Source organism: Macaca thibetana, chromosome 17 (assembly GCF_024542745.1).
Source record: "Macaca thibetana thibetana isolate TM-01 chromosome 17, ASM2454274v1, whole genome shotgun sequence".
NCBI classification, from domain to species: domain Eukaryota; kingdom Metazoa; phylum Chordata; class Mammalia; order Primates; family Cercopithecidae; genus Macaca; species Macaca thibetana.
In genome coordinates this window covers 7,681,205-7,698,574 of record NC_065594.1, presented here as the reverse complement: position 1 = coordinate 7,698,574, position 17,370 = coordinate 7,681,205, and the positions used below count along the sequence as shown (strand labels likewise).

General features: G+C 39.5%; 1 protein-coding gene across 1 annotated transcript in view; it reads left to right on the top strand.

Moving 5' to 3' along the window:
* The window catches only part of FLT1 (fms related receptor tyrosine kinase 1), a 192,440-nt gene that overhangs the window by 82,933 nt on the left and 92,137 nt on the right, over positions 1-17,370 (top strand). Inside the window, exons 11-12 of the mRNA XM_050766818.1 lie at positions 5,280-5,394; positions 14,419-14,527. Of these exons, the coding sequence (XP_050622775.1) occupies positions 5,280-5,394; positions 14,419-14,527 (224 nt within the window). The remainder of the gene's footprint in view (positions 1-5,279; positions 5,395-14,418; positions 14,528-17,370) is intronic.

The window sequence follows — 17,370 nt, the reverse complement described above, 5'->3', positions numbered from 1 at the left end:
GCATGTTTATGACCAAAACAAACTAGAATTTATGCCAAAAATGTAACTATAAAGTAGTCTTCTGCCCCTTTCCCCTGTCCTTGTCCACCAATAGACAGGTACATCTTCTTTCTCCCTCTTAAAAACAAACATTTAATTTTGCTAGTGTCTGACTTTGTGCTGGTTTGAATTTAGAGGCCCCCCCCGAGTTTTCCTCTGTAACAGGTGACTCTGAGCCAGAGTTTCCCCATGGTGGGAAAGGTTTGGGGAGGTTTCTTGGGATCAGAAGTCACCCTACATGATGGACAGAGCTCTGGGATGGTGAAAAGAGGAGAGTCTAGGTTCTGATCCTAATTCTGCTCCTTTCCCTGTGAACTTGAGCAAAGCATTTGATTTTTCAGAGTCTCAGTTTCCTTATGGATAAAAGGATTTACGAAATAAGGATCATAATACCTGCTTCATAGGGTGACTGTGAGAACTAATTGAGGCAAAATGTGTATTGCTTCTAGCCCAGGCTTTAGTAGCACATAGTAGCAGCTCACAAAACCTGTTTCCCTTCAAGCAGCCAAGAATCAGATATGAGCACAACAGAGATTTGGAATGCCAGCTTAATATCATTTATTGAAAGAGGATCCTTTTTAAAAACAAATCTGTGTGTCTTAAGACTAAGGCTGTAGAGCAGACCTTCTAGAATCAATGTGGTTATTAAACTGGCAGGAAATCATTTATTAAATGAGAATTTTATACTGGATTGCTACAGGAGTCTTGGGTACCATAACAGGCACTAAACAGATGGACAGTTTCTAGAAAGGCTAAATGAAGTGTTGAACCATCCCACCCAATACTCCAAGAGAATTGATCATTTTCTCACAAGAGAACCACTTCAAAGAAAACCCAAGTACTCACTATCACAGCTAACGCTCACCCAGCTGGGCTTTCCCTTCTGATTCCACCAGATGTGACAGTCTATCCCCCTAAGGAAAGAAAGTACTGGCTCTGAGCTTTAAGTAGGGGGAGGGGAGAGGAAGGCAGGAGGAATGAAGAAAATCTAAAAATAAGAATTGTTAAAAACCAGCAATTAAGAAAAAGCACAGGTGAACAAAGGGGTACCTTTGGGTGTGCATTGTGCATTACGTTTCGTGAGTGTTGGATTTGAAAAGGTGAATGGAACCTGTCTTGAATTTAGGAACTGCAGGGTGACAAAGTGAGCTCTCATAGAAACTGTAATATAAACTGTAATTGCAGACTGTGCATGCACTGGTCATTCAACATATTTTGATTGTGTTAGATGAGAGATGTTTAGCAAATTTTGGAAGGAGACTGACCATGTTATGCAAAAGGAGCTAAAAAAAAAAATAAAGACATGGACTCCTCAACGTAGTAATGGTGTTTGTATAGTGAATATTTGAGATGTCTTTTCTTACTATATCCAAGAAGTACTGAAGCATAATAATTTCTTGTCATATGATGGTAGTACATGGATATCATGTTACATATGGTGTTGGGGTCAAGTGCACAGGTTCTGAAATGAGCCAGAACTGAGTACAAATTCTGCCAGCACTCATACTGTCAAGACTGTAGGTTTGACCAGGCACATTGGCTCACACCTGTAATCCCAGTACCTCGGGAGGCTGAGGCAGGCAGATTGCTTGAGCCCAGGAGTTCAAGATCAGCCTGGGCAGCATGGTGAAACTCCATCTCCACTAAAAACACAAAAATTATCCTGGCATGATGGCACACACATGTAGTCCCAGCTACTCGGAAGGCTGAGGTTGGAGGACCAGTTGAGACCAGGAGGTCAAGGCTGCAATGAACCAAGATTGTTCCACCACGCTCCAGCCTGGGTGACAGAAAGGAAAAAAAAAGGAAGAAAGAAAGATTGTAGGTTTGACCTCTGTGTTGGTTTTGCCTTTTTCTGTGGCCCCAGACTGCCTTCATCTGTCTTTGGTCACAGAGAAGCCAAATATTTTTGAGTGTGGTGGGAATAAGGCAAATTCATCACCGTTACAAGAAAATCAGCCCAAAGCATGTAGGTCAGTAGTGTCATCTGCATATATAGAGGGTGGCGGTTTCCCATAATGTGTCAAGAGAAGAAGACTAGTAACTTAGACCAGATGGGGAGTTCCACAGACGGCTCCCACTTGGAATGTAGGAGGCTGACACACCACACATGAGGCCCTACCTCCTTGTGTTGGAAACAGAATTGGCTGCTTTCTTTTAATTTATTTGTATCAATCTCTAGTCCGAAACTAAGTTGTTTCAGGTCCAGAGCAATCAGCAGAGATGACATGGAGTACACTCTTAGCCCATAATTTTTTTTGTTTTTCTTTCAGGGGTTATAAATACCTCCCTGCCATTGTACTTGGCATGCTGTATGCAAATGGAGGTAGGAGCCCTATAGCTCATTAGGAAAGGGACCAAGGCTTGGAGCAAAGAGAGGACAGCGCCGAGCTGAGGCTGATAACAGTGGCCTTGTCCAGAATAGTGCATGGGAGCTTTCTTATCTCGCTTTGGCAGGAGGTGCTGTGGACTTCCTGTGCGAAATCAGGAGTGAACGCTGCTTTCCTCTTGTTGTTCGGCTTCCTCCCCCCTCAAGACAGTTCCCAGCACAGTGATTATCTTTGCATCTTCAAACATGGCACAATCTACTTCCTTAAGAGCTTGATGTATTCTTAAGGCTTAGGCACATTCCCCTCCCCTAAATCTCTTTTCAAGTGCTGTTATATAGTAAGGCTTCTAAATGACATTCTATTTTTATAGCCCCAATTACAAAGAGGGAAAAATAACAGCCCCTAAATTAGAAAATAGCCACAGAATCTGTCCTTTTTATGTAGAAGAGCTGGCAATAAGTCTGGCCTATAGTTTCCATACTAAGGCTTGTGCCCTTAGTAACTGCCCTCAGAGTCATGGGTGTGGGATGGGGGAGGTGTGGGGTGTCAGAGGTCAACAGCCCCAAGTGAACTCAGATAGCAGACTGTGTTTCCCTTGAGAAACATCCAGGCTTGCTTTACTCTAACATATTTCTTTGCATTTCCTAAAGCCCAGGAGTATGAAATTAAGATCTTTGACTAAGGCCTCCCTGATCTTTTTCCTTGCTTTGGGAGAAAAGGAATAAAATCTGAAAACTTGTCTTCCAGATGCAAGAGAACTTTAGCTGTTTGATGTCACAATCCCAAGTACATATGCGCATGTCTAATCTAGGTATATACACATGTATATGTGCACATTATATATACTCATGTATATAAGTACTGTACTATGAGTGTTTGAAAGACAGCAAGTCTAACACGAAATTAAGGTGGGGATGTTATAGTCTAGAAAATGGAGAATATGGATAAAGAAAAAATAGGGCAAAGTGACTCTAATATAATGACTTTTAAACTTTGTCATTAAAATGTTTCTAATAAAGGAGAAAGTGTATAATTTCTCTTTGACTCAGTTTACTTATCAATAAGCATTAAAATGTTCATTTATTTTACCTGATGATTATTATAAGGATGATACTGGGTAAAAACTGCAGAAATTCCTTGAGGAATGGTCACCTTTTATTCATTCTTTTCAAATTTTAAATCTTGTAATCTAACTGTAAAGACATCTTTAAAAACATTTGGGGAAATCTGATACATGGTTTAGGTGCAAACACCACCATGGAATTATTGCTAATGCTCTTAGGTGTAAAAGTAGCGTTGTGGTTATATTGGGAAAATCTGCTCATTTTTTAGAGAGACCCACTGAAATACATAGGGCTAAAATGACAAGATGTCTGAGATTTGTTTTAAATACATAAATCCTTCATTTGGCCAGGCTAGAAAGTTGAAAAATAAATAAAAAAACACAGAAGAAAAAAAAGAAGGGATAGATGAAGCCAATGTGACAAAATTTTGACAACTATGAAATCTGGGTGACAGGCATATGGGGATATATCACCCTCTTCTCTCTATTTCTCGGTATGTTTGATAATGACAAACAATTAAAACAAGTAGAAACTCTTAGCAAAAACAACATGCCGGTACCTGTGCCTGTCTGCATGTGTGCAAATGTTTATGGGGTGCTGACGGCATGCTTGGGCCCTGCCCTGCTATGGGGACAGAGTGAATACGTTGATTTGTCCCCTGTCCTGTAGCTGTCGGCCCAGCGGGGACTCAGAACCATTAAGTCAGCACTTAAAAGGTGGTGAGTACTCTGCAGGAGGACGTTACAGGGCAAGTACCCCGGCAGATGCGGTAGTTTAACACTCTGGAGTTCCTTCTCAGCCCAAGGACCAGAGAGGAGTAGTAGCAGAACGTTTTTCTGATTACATTCCCTTTTTCTCACTGACTTGCGCTTCCCATTTTCCTCTCACATAAGTCATTCCTGTTCTTGGCTACTTAAGACGAACCACTCATTTTTTTCTGGAAATGAAGCTTGAAAATTTCATTTAGCCTATAATCCCAGGTACAGGCTGACGCGGCAGGATTGCTTGAACCCAGAGGTTCGAAGCTGCAGTGACCTATGATTGCACCACTACACACTCGACTAGGTGACAGAGTGAGACCCTCTCTCTAATAATAATAATAATAATAAAATTCCTCTTGGTTTAAAAAATCTGCAGAATCTGCCCAAGACATGTACAAATTAGAGACCAGCAAGTTTTCTGCTCAAAAAAATTCTAGTCCAGAAAATCAGAATGCAAAATGGTGAAATGTTTAAAACAGAGAGAGAGAATTCATGGACCTCAGAGATAAATAACATCAACGCCTTTATTTTATAATTAAACACTTGAGGCCTGAGAGCTTGAACAGTTCCCCAAAACTCGAGCAGAGATAGACTGAATTTAATAACTGTTTCATGATGTTTATTTCCATATGCACTTAATTAGCCCTGGAAAAAATTAGCCATCCAACTGCATATTCCGATTAAAAGTCAGCTTTTTATAGATATAAAATGGTATGATTTCCTTGACGTTTTTATTCATTAACATAACTTCATTTTTCCCGTGTTTGAATGTTACTTCCACTAAAGACTAAAATCTAGCTATTAAATTTTAAAATTTATGCATTTTTACTTAATATTAACATTTAGAACAAGGATATATGGTGACACACTAGTGTGGAGTTTTTTTCAAGTATGAGCCAAATATATTTGCTATTTTTTAAGTTTTGAGGATGAATATAGGAAAAAACCTAAGGAAAAGAAGACTCACACATAAAATTTGTGACTCTGTTATCTGAGGACTTACACCAAGTTTTCATTTCACCTGTCCGCATTGACTGAACCATGCTGTAAGGCCACATTGTGATAACTTTTTTTTTTTTTAATAGGTATGACTTTTGTTCCAATAATGAAGAGTCCTTTATCCTGGATCCTGACAGCAACATAGGAAACAGAATTGAGAGCATCACTCAGCGCATGGCAATAATAGAAGGAAAGAATAAGGTATCGTTTGTAAAAATGAGCACTGGGATGTTTATTCTACAAATACACTGTCAGCTCCCAATTCTAGGTTTTTTGGAACCAGGAGTAATTCAAATGTTCAAACAAAAATTCAGACAGAAGAAAGACAATGTCTGAACTATGTCTTTATGGAGATACATACAGAGACTACTCAAGCTGCCAGTTCCAACATAATGAGTACTCATTCCTAATGGTAGAGATGGCACTGTCCGCTTGAACGTCAAACTGGCCCACACTGGTGGTTCGCAATCCTGGCTGCCTATTAGAATACTCTACCAATTATTACTACATCCAAATCTCCGGAGTGCAGCCTAGGGCTTGTAAAAGTTTCCCAGATGATTACAGCATGTGATGAGGATTGGAATCACTGATGTACATAAAGTGGGATCCCAGTAAGCAAAAGCTAGTACAAGACTTAGAGCTAAAACTGAATGTTTCTATTTTGTGAAATATGTATTTCCCTCTGTCTTTGCAAGATCAAAGCTTAAGTGGGGGGGGATGCGCAAACACACAACCTATCAAGATTCCTTGACCTCATCAGCGCACTGTTCATTTTATACTCCCCTCACCCCCACTGAACCTTGGCAATAACTAACAAGCCTGTGAGCTAGGAAAGTCTCAGTGGTTCTCAGATCTAGTGGCTTTTTCCTGTTGAATTAGAAAAGAATACACTTAAAAATCTGCTATTGTCTGGCACAGGGATAGTGATTCTTTTTTTCTTTTTCTTTTTTTTTTTTTTTGAGATGGAGTCTCACTCTGTCACCCAGGCTGGAGTCCAATGGCATGATCTCGGCTCACTGCAACCTCTGCCTCCTGGGTTCAAGTGATTCTCCTGTTTCAGCCTCCCAAGTAGCTAGGATTACAGGCACCTGTCATCACGCCTGGCTAATTTTTGTATTTTTAGTAGAGACAGGGTTTCACCATGTTGGCCAGGTTGGTCTTGAACTCCTGACCTCAGGTGATCCTCCTGCCTCGACCTCCCAAAGTGCTGGGATTACAGGTGTGAGTCTCCGTGCCCAGCTGTGATTCTTTAAAAAAAGAAAAAACATATCAAGTATCCCCTTGCTGACATGTCTGTTTACACATATATATCTTGATTTGGAGTAGAGACTGTTAATACAGTTTCCACTGCCTGCTTGAGTATGGATATGCTTATGTTATCTATTCAGCCGTACCCTTTGCACTTGAAAATGACAAAGTAGATGGCATCGTTCCTCATGTATGATTTAACAATAACAACAAATAACATCTATAATTTTCATTAAGTGAAACTTTTTGACATATGCTAATGTCAACATCATTCTTTGGCAGATGAGCGTGGTTATCTCCATTTTAAAGATAAAGAAAACAGAGATGATAAGATGATTAACCCAAAGCCAGCTTAAAAGTGTAAATGAGAGACTCAAACCAAAGTCTTTCCTTTCCAAAACCTAATGCTCTTATAGTCAAGTAAGCCAATGTAGAAATTAGTCAGAGTGGCAGTAGCTTATACAATAACACCAATAGTCTCTTATTAAACATTTAGGAAGTTTTTATAACTACAGCAGTAGCTGTAGGTGGTTTACAACTCTTTTTCTCTAACAGAAATAAGCAGTACTTTAAAACATTCCGTGATGTGTGGCTATTGATAAGAGAGCAGTTTAATGAAATACTTAGAAGAAGTTATATAAACTTGAAAGTTTAATTTGTTCTTTCTTTCTTTTTTTTTTTTTTTTGAGATAGAGTCTCACTCTGTTGCCCAGGCTGGAGTGCAGTGGCCCAATCTCAGTTCACGGCAACCTCTGCCTCTCAGGGTTCAAGCGATTCTTGTGCCTCAGCCTCCCAAGTAGCTGGGATTACAGGCACACGCCATCTAAGTTTTGTATTTCTAGTGGAGACAGGGTTTCCCCATGTTGGCCAGGCTAATCTAGAACTCCTGACCTTGTGATCTGCCTGCCTTGGCCTCCCAAAGTTCTGGGATTACAGGCATGAGCCACCACATCCGGCCTTCAGATATTTTTAATAAGGAAACTACCTCAGTTTATTAGCAGTGGACAGCAAATTAGTTGTCACAAAGTACTAGAAAAATGTCAAGATGCCATTCATTGGTTATGTCAATTCATTTTGTTTTTTCCTGAGCGTATCAGGAGGATATACTGTTAACTGCTGGATATTAACACAAGAATTTATAAGCTTAATTTCAGTGGTAACGTCTAGTGCTATTTTGATATCCTATCCACAAAAATATACAATAGGAAATAAAATGAAAAATGAGAAAGCTAGGTGAAGTTTCTGGCTAACCCAAACCATGAAGTAGCAACTTGACTCCATATATAATGTAAAACCTATCAAAATCAGTGGAAGTGGAGTATCAAAACATGCCCATGATAAAAGAACTTCCCTGATTTTCTCCATGAAGGTTTAAAACAAATTTATTGTCTTGTAATTTTATAGTTATGCAGAAGATTTTAAATATAGACCTCTGCACTTGTGCTACCCAACCTGCCATCAGGAGCCCTGGAGTCAAACTATGACACTTCCTCTCTGTATAACCACATGCAAACCAGCTCACCTCTCTCAGCCTGAGTTCTTTCCTCCAAAAAAACAGAACTAATGATACTTGCCCTAGCTAGTTTCCTGTTACGAGGGTGAAATGAAATAACATAATGAAGTCCAGGTGTGGTGGCTCATGCCTGTAATCCCAACAATTTGGTAGGCCGAGGCAGGCGGATCACCTGAGGTCAGAAGTTAAAGACCAGCCTGGCCAATATGGCAAAACCTCGTCTCTACTAGAAATACAAAAATTAGCAGGGCATAGTGGTGGGCGCCTGTAATCCCAGCTACTCGGAAGGCTAAGGCACAAGAATCGCTTGAACCCGGGAAGTGGAGGTTACAGTGAGCCGAGATTGTGCCACTGCACTCCAGCCTGCGTGACAGAGTGAGACTGTGTCTCAAAAAGTAAATAAATAACATAACATAACATAGCATAACATAACATAACATAACATAACATAACATAACATAACATAACATGAGAAAGTCCTATACAAGTACTACTTTATTCAAGTGAATGTCATATGTACCCTTATGCAATTCCCCCAACTGATTGTGATCATATACAATGAAGACTTTGTTAAACAATTGTTTGCACTGAAAAAACTTTTAATACTCATACTAAACAAAGTCTCTCTCTATATATATATAAAAAATATATATGTATATAAATATATATTATATATAAAATATATATATTATATATAATATATAAATATATATAAATATATATGGTACATATCCCATTAGTTGTAATTGCTAAAGTCAATTACAACTGACTTTAAATAAATTATTGAGTTCATATCTTGAATTTAGGAGAATTTAGTAACTTTACTTTTAGCATCTACTAATGTATCTTTTTGTGGGTTTGAAAAAAAATGTATCTGTCATATGATGGTGACAAAATGGAAGTTTTGCTGTTTCTGAGTTATATGCAGTGCTTTTTCCCTTACAATTAAAACTGTTTTTGTTTTGTATACATTTTTAGAAAGTAAATTAAAGTCCCAGCTTAGACTGCGGTGATCCCTTTATCCACCGTCACATGGTAGCCTGCCCAGCAATGCTACTCCACAGGTCAGTGGGGCAGCGCTCACACTCACGCTGGAGCACCTGTTGGATTTTTTTTCTTTGTTTTGTTGCATTTTTTTGTTTAACTCAAGGAAGGGTATAGAGGACAATAAAATTTAGTTTCCTTATTGGCGAGTTTTGGCCCAGATTTGTGAAAAGTGAGTCATCAACTGGAGTTGCTAATAGCAAATGTGCACTTTCATATTGTCTAAATGGGGTTGCCAAACTGTTAGGTTTGTAGATATGGAGTAGGAAGTAGAAGGAACCCCGTGTTAGAAAAAACACACAGGAAATACACTATCACAGCATTAATTCTGTAAGGTTGGAGAATCATTACCATTTTAATGTGTTAGCAATGTTTCCATTGAAATCCTTCTGACTGTACCTTGAGAAGTGTGTCCTGTATAAGACAAATCCATGACAGGAGCAAGAGTCCCAACCACAGAATTACAGCTTGTGTTTCAGTTCCCACACACACCCCAATGTTTTCTAAATCTCACGTTCTATTTTCCCATCAGTTGGCTCAAATGTGCCACCCTGTGTTAATTTTAGATTCTTCCATGACCTTTATACATCTACTTTTATTGCTCCGTGAAACACTTGAAAGGAAGCTATATTAGAAACATCCCGAGATTAAAATCAGTGTTCCATATATAGATTTTTAAAAAACGAGTGCTGGAATTAGGTTGAATGACACATCACCCCATCCATTCTATTCCGTGAGGTTCAAACAACATTGTAGTAACAAATTACTAATGCTTAATGAAAGGGAAGGAAGGAAGGAACATGAAAAACTCCAAACTTACAGTACTTGCTGATAGTTTTATGAGCATTCCTGGGCCATAGCAAAGAGCCCAGAGAATGGGCTTGAAGGATCTCTCTCTAACATGTAAATCCTTGAGGGCCAGGCCAGGCAACTGGAGGCACCCCGAAAAGCAAATGTAGTAAAAATGAGAAGTAGAAAGCATGAGTCCGTTAAGACTAATATAAACTTTGATATTCTAATTTTATTTATTTATTTATTTATTTATTTATTTATTTATTTTAGCACGATCTCGGCTCATTGCAACCCCCACTTCCCATGTTCAAGCGATTCTCCTGCCTCAGCCTCCCAAGTAGCTGGGACTACAAGCGCCTGGGACTACACCAGGCCCAGCTAATCTTTGTATTTATAGTAGAGACAGGGTTTCGCCATGTTGGCCAGGCTGATCTTGAACTCCCGACCTCAGGTGATCCGCCAGCCTCAGCCTTCCAAAGTGCTGGGATTACAGGCCTGAGCCGCCGTATCCAGCCTGATAGCCTAATTTCATTTCAGCACTTCTGCTTTTTTCTCTTCCTCAGTCCTCCTTCAATTATTTTCAATTGCGGAAAATGAAAACTAATTATAGAACTAATACAAGTAAATATCCTTAAGAATTTATTTTGGCATACCTTATAGAATAAATGATCATAATTTCAAACATGCAACTCAAATTCTTGGTTACTTTCTCTATGAAAGTATTTAATTGATATTGCATGCCCCAATTGTGATGCTATTTTCATTTTTTCCCTTGACACCCTAGTATTTGGATGTAAGCACTGAGGAAGAGATTTTTTCCTTTATTCAGAAGACTCAGACATTGAAACTCACTGTCCCATGCGAAGCTGCCTTCTAGTCCAGCCAGACTACACTGAGCTACAATTCACACTTGAGCTCCTTTCTCTGACCCTATAAAGTTTAAACTTTAATTGTCAAACAATTTTATTTGTAAAGAGAAAATGTTTGAATTTATAATTTAAAAATATATCCTCTGAAAGAGAAGTACTCTAGAAATGAGATAAATTTTAGTAAAACTGATCATAGAATATGTTTCATCTTATTTTTAACTTTTCTTCTTTAATGATAACCATTGTACTTATCAAATATATTTTCAAACCACATAACAACACAACAGTTGAAAAGCAGCTTGCCGCTTATGTAAAATGTCATCAAAGAAGCAAACTAGTATTTCTGTAAATAGTAGTAGTATTTAATTTATGTTACCCATCTCTGCTGATTAAAGGAAGTATTCTCAAGGAAAAATTCAATCCAAGGTGTAGACAGAACTTTGCCAATTGATCTGTGTTATTCAATTTAAAGAGTCTCAAGACGAGAAGCAATTTGGTATAGAGATTAAGAGCATAGGCACTGGAGGCAGACACACCTGAGCATAAATTCTGCCCAGGCCTGTCTGTGGTCCTTTATATCTTTGGGTGAATCATTTAATCTCTCGGAACCTCAGTTGTCTTACCTGTAGAATAGCATAATATACCCATCTCACAGGGTTTTAGGGAGGATTAAATGAGACAATTCCTGTAAAGTGCCTTGCATGCTGCCTGGTGCATTGTAAGGGATACATAAAGGTATGCAGAAACAAAGAAATAATGTAAACTCCCATCAACGTTGTTTTCTGCTTCTATTTTAATAGAAGCTCTGTAGACATGATTTCTGGGGCAGGCTTGACTACGAGTAATATGTCTTGTTTTGGAAGGTGTCATTTCTCACACAAAGTGAGAAAAATTCAAATACATTTCTGTCTCCATCTTGTGACCTGGATTCATTTCACTTCGGAGCACCTCAATTTTATTCTCTGATTATACATAAATTTAGACCTATTTGACTGTTTGTTGAGACTTGTAAAATGGCCACAGCCGTTCCCAGGTTACCTGCACAGGTCTTAAACGTGGCAAATGTATACATCTGAATTGATTTTCCCTTGCCACAAAACCCAGTTCTTGTTCTCAGTTGCTCTAAGTTCAATGAAATCAAAATCTTTTAAATAAAAACCCAAACACAACTCATAGAGGCAGGTAAATGTTGTCTATAATTTCAAACACTCTCAAGCCAACAGAAATGGGTTTTTCACTTACTTACTGAGCGACGATTAATCTGAGAATCTAAGTAAGTTTCTCCTGAGGCCCATTAGGATAAACACTTGAGAACTAAGTTCATAAGAAAAACAGTGCTGGAGCTGACACCCCAGCTTAAGAAGGCTTCATCTGAGCTCCTTGTTTCTGAAGTTTTTGCAAACTGCTTTGAAGCATCTAAGCTAACAGTTTTCTCATGTTGCCACCTACAAGCTTCTCTTCGAACTACTTCCATTTCCTTCCATGACTCTAAACTGGTGGGAACAACAATTACAAGGAAATGGCTATTCAGAATTTTTTATGTCCCACCTCTTACAAAGATTCATCGTCAAAATAAGAAAGGGACACCTGAGCTCTCTTTCATACTCTTTTCTGTGGGTTATTTGCCTTCGTATGAGCTTTCCTTGCAAAAGAGAGAATAATTTTTGTATGATCTTCAAGGAGGGAAATTCCTTTCTATCACCTTAAAGAATGATAGTGTTAAGGGGAGGGATTGTGTCATATTCATCTCTGTCTCCCTTACAACATCTGGGCAATGCCTTGATAATCACTCAATAAATGTCTGCTAAATTGTCTGCCACATATTGCAGACACTTTCATTATCAATAATTTCAATAATACACAGAGAAATATATGGGTAGGTGTAATTAAGCAGATCCTTCCATCAAACAGAAGAGAAAGCACTGTGTACTACTCACCATACCACAGTGAAAATTGTAGAGAATTTGGACCAATGAATTTGCTGGCTGAAAACATTAGGAACATGTTTTTAAGTCTTCCTGATCTGTAGATTAAAGACAGAAATACCTTAATTTATTAGATGGAATAAGAGAACACAACTATAGTGCCTAGCACATTACTTAGAAACTCAGAAAATGTTAGGACTCTCTCCTACAGCCAAACCACTTGTAGAGTATGTCCACCACCTTGGAAAGTCAGCTGTCACATTTCAGCCTTACATTGCTTTAGCCTGTAAGTCACTTGGTCATTATACTTCAGCTAGGACACTCCGTTAGTCTGGAAGCATTAGCACAGCCTCTGCAATTTCGAAGCCCATAACCAGTTATTTTTGTCCTAGGAGACAGGCTGCAAAGATTTATAAGTAACTGGACCAACTTTTCCTTTCTGTAATTTTAAGTATGAGAAACTAACTAGTTTTCTTATTTTTTTCATGTAGATTATACACTACTTTTTAATGCAAGCTTGGGTTAAATTTAAGAATGTTTAACAATTTGTTTCATATTGCCAACTTTTTTCTTTGGAAGACTGCAAGTCTTTAAGTTGTCTAAAATTTTGTTTCATTATTTTGTTTCATTACTTTTTAGACCTCACAGTTTGAAAAGTGCTTTCAAGTTCATGCAATTTTGACTGCTAATGTTTCTTTAGGGACTAAGTTGTCAAATAACAGCACTAAAGTCTAGTGGAACAATATTATTGTATTAACTCATAATTTTTTTTTTTTTTTGAGACGGAGTCTCACTCTGTCGCCCAGGCTGGAGTGCAGTGGCGCAATCTTGGCTCACTGCAAGCTCCGCCTCCTGGGTTCATGCCATTCTCCTGCCTCAGCCTCCTGAGTAACTGGGACTATAGGCGCCCGCCACCTTGCCTGGCTAATTTTTTTTATGTTTTGGTAGAGACAGGGTTTCACCGTGATAGCCAGGATGGTCTTGATCTCCTGACCTCATGATCCGCCCGCCTTGGCCTCCCAAAGTGCTAGGATTACAGGAGTGAGCCACCGCGCCCGGCCGATTAATTCATAGTTTAATTTTTCATCTTCTAGATTAGGAATAGAGACAACTGAGAAATTAGGTAATTTACACACACACACACACACACGGCCTCCTTCAGGACCATCCATTGTTGCACGCCACATTATTTGAGCATATAAAAAAATGTTTCAAGCCAGGTGCAGTGACATGTGCTTGTTGTCCCAGCTACTTGGGAGACTAAGGCGGGAAAACTGCTTGAGCCCAGAAGTTCAAGACCAGCCTGGGCAACATAGCAAGACCCCATTTCTTAAAGAAAAAATAAAGTTTCAACCAAACATTCTCTTCTATACTTGCTCACTTAACATTCTTGTTATAGAACCAAATAGCAGAGAAAGCTCCTGTCACAACTGGCATCCATGCTCTCAGGTCACCCAAACAAAAGGGAAGGCCTCAGCCTCACCTGTTCCTCTCATTGATGTGGGACTGACCACCTCGTAGGGTAGGACGTGCAGTCCCACATCTCAGCTTCAGGTCTGTAATTGTTAGACCAGCAGCACGAGATAAATAAGCCTGAAACCCTCATATGAGTCGGATGTCATAGGCCCCGGTCTCCTGAGGACCTGCTTTCCTGTTATTTTTCCATTCTTGTTGGGGCTCGGCAAGAGGAGAGCCTTCTAGTAACCACCAGCTATGCAATACTCTCTTTACAGAATGAATGGAATAGCTGAATCATTTCAACCTCAGAAGTAGCTTGGGGTGTTCAATTAGTTATTTGTCCTATTGCTAGCTAAAGTTTCCTTTTCTTTTGCAGACGGCTAGCACCTTGGTTGTGGCTGACTCTAGAATTTCTGGAATCTACAGTTGCATAGCTTCCAATAAAGTTGGGACGGTGGGAAGAAACATAAGCTTTTATATCACAGGTAAGCCACACATCCTATACCCAGAGACAGCCTGGTGACTTCATTCTGTCTTCAGTCTTGTTTGCTTTTAGTGCATTTATAGCTTGAGTGATTTTTTTTTTAATTCCACAGAATTGTCAAACTTTGAGTGCCTTCATCCTTGCTCTCAGGAATAGAATTCTACCTCATTGGATCTCCTAAAGAGTTATTTCCCCGAATTTTCTTTTAGAGTTATTTGTGTTTGTCTCCCTCCCAGACTGGATTGTGAATTGGGAATCTGTATGCTCATTTTTTCATTCCCTTCAGTACCTAGCACAGGGTCTGGTACATAGCAGTTCAATACCAATCAAGGAAACCAATTATAATGCATATAATATGATGACATTGTTTTTGGTTTTGTTTTTGTTTTAACCAAAAAGTTAATTGTTTCACAACTTAGGTAATTTAGACTTTTTGGGGAATAAGGCTCTATAGCCATCTGAAACTGAGCTTTATTAACAATAGTTAATGTGCTATTTTTTGATAGCATTTAAGAATTTTTAGCCTTAAATATGATGGTCTCTGCAAATCTTAAAAACCTCCAAGGTACACAAATGGCACTCCCTATGTCCCTCAATGGGTACAGGAAGGAAGTAAGTAGCTCAAAGTATAAAAACAATTGCCTGGCTCCACACTCCCCCAATTTCTGAGGAAACATGGGCAGTAGGCCAACTTTCTGGAAACTTCTTACTGAACGGGGCAGGCTTCAGAAATTGCCAGAAGGTCTCCAGAAAGAAATAGACAGGTCCAATTCCATGATACATATGCGTTGTCAGATCACAGGAGCCTCTGGCAAGTTAACCAAGCCCCAGAGAAGCTGTGCCATGGGAGATATCCCTGAGTAGATTCTCATAGAACATCAGGGCTGGCAGGGATTCCAGAGGCTGTTCTGCATCATAGCTCTTGTGTTTTCCAGATGAGCAAATGGGATTTGGAGAGGTGCATAGCAGAGCTGCTCTCGGCCAACTCAGTCCCTGTCTCTTATGTTAGAGAAGTGGAAGAGAAGTCATCTTTGCATCCATTCCAAATAGGACATGGCCTTTAGTTAGAGAAGGATTCAGATGGAGATTTCACACAGATTGGTGCTCTAATAAAACTCAGAAGATTTGGACTAGTTAAATACAAAGGTTTGCACTGTCCTTTAGATTTGGTTGGAAACAAGTTACTATCTCAACCCATAGTCAGAGTATGTCTGATTTAGAATACAAAAGACTGAACAATTCCTGTTTTGTTCTGAACATTCAATAACTTTGTAACAGTTTAATGAGCACTGTTAAATGGTACAGTTCAACTCTACTGAGCACTGGGAGGCGCATCAATGAAGTCCTGTCTTTCTAGGAACACAGTTCTAACACCAAGGAAACAAAGAAGAAATGTTAAATTACATACATCCTAGTATCAAAATTTATATGCAGAGGTCATGTGACAGATGAGCTTGCTTTCTAAAGCCACCACTGTCCAATAGAGATATAAGTCACAAATACCATTTAAAACTTTCTAGTAACCATGTTTTTTGTAAAGTAAAATTAATTTTATTGAACCCAATATATCCGAACTATTGTGATTTCAATATGTAATCAGTATTTTAAAAAATGTTACACTGCTTCAGTTTTTACACTTAAATCAATTTAAATAAAATCAAATAAACTGAATATGCTTCAGTTCCTCTGACACAGTAGCCACATTTCAAGTGCTCAAAAGCCACATGAGGCTCACAGGTACCATATTGGACAGTGCAGCTGTAAGCCTCTGAGAAGGAAGCAGGACCTGAATAGGTAGAGAGAAGGTGGGATTTGAATAGATGGAGACAAGAGAACAGGCTTGCCCTGACATTTTCAGAGCCAAGACAAGAGTACCAGTGGAGGCCCACAAACCATACGTCTAACTACTGACAAGTTCTACATCAAGCAAATAAGCCATTAAATATGTTTTAGTCCCCTATGGACAAATATACTTTCATGATGACCTGAGAGGTCAGGATCAATTTAGAGCTCTGAGACTACTCAGATTCCAGATTAGATTGTGGCAGCACCTGGCGGTGCAGAAAAACTAAATCATCCACCTCCCCTCTGCGCCCCTTACCCTGTCCACACTGCAAGGGGCCATGCACCATGTGTGGTGTCTCCCAGCCCACACATCTGAGCTCTGCCCATGCCCCTCACAGACAGTTTCCCTTGGCCACTGCTTGCACAGACCCAAAGGTGTGAAAACTGACAAGCAGTCTGAGCTCAGGAGGCCGGACCTAGGGAAGAAGAGCCAAGCTAGAAGCAGATTTCAATCAGCCTTTTAGGGAATTCTGAGATCCCAGGGACCTGGAGCATGATACAGGAATGAAGTGACACAGGCTGTGGGTAGGCATGCTCACTTGGCCCCATAAACTCTTCACATTGTGGGAAGAGCTATGACCAGAACAGAGCTGCCACAGGGACCCTTCTTGCCTGGGTCTGAGGGCAGTACTGGAAGAGGATGTACCAAGAGAAGAGGGAACATCATGCTCACTTCCTTATTAATCAGTGTTCCCAAGGAAAGCTAACCGATGCCTAGCATTAGTCACAGCACCAACATCTGGCTAGCCCAGAGTCTCATCGCTGCATCATATTTCTACCCATGGTGTTGTTGCTGAAAGAGTCCAGGTTGATAAAGGTGATCACCTGCTGAATTCAGGCGGAAATTCCCTCCTACCTCTCACCATATTGTACAATGTATAACCATGGCGGGGTAGAAACCTCTTCTAGATCCCAAGGCTTATCCATATTGGACAGAGTCCAAAAGAACAATGAGAATTCAATTCAGACATACCTACTTGAAGCTCACAGTTCTTTTCC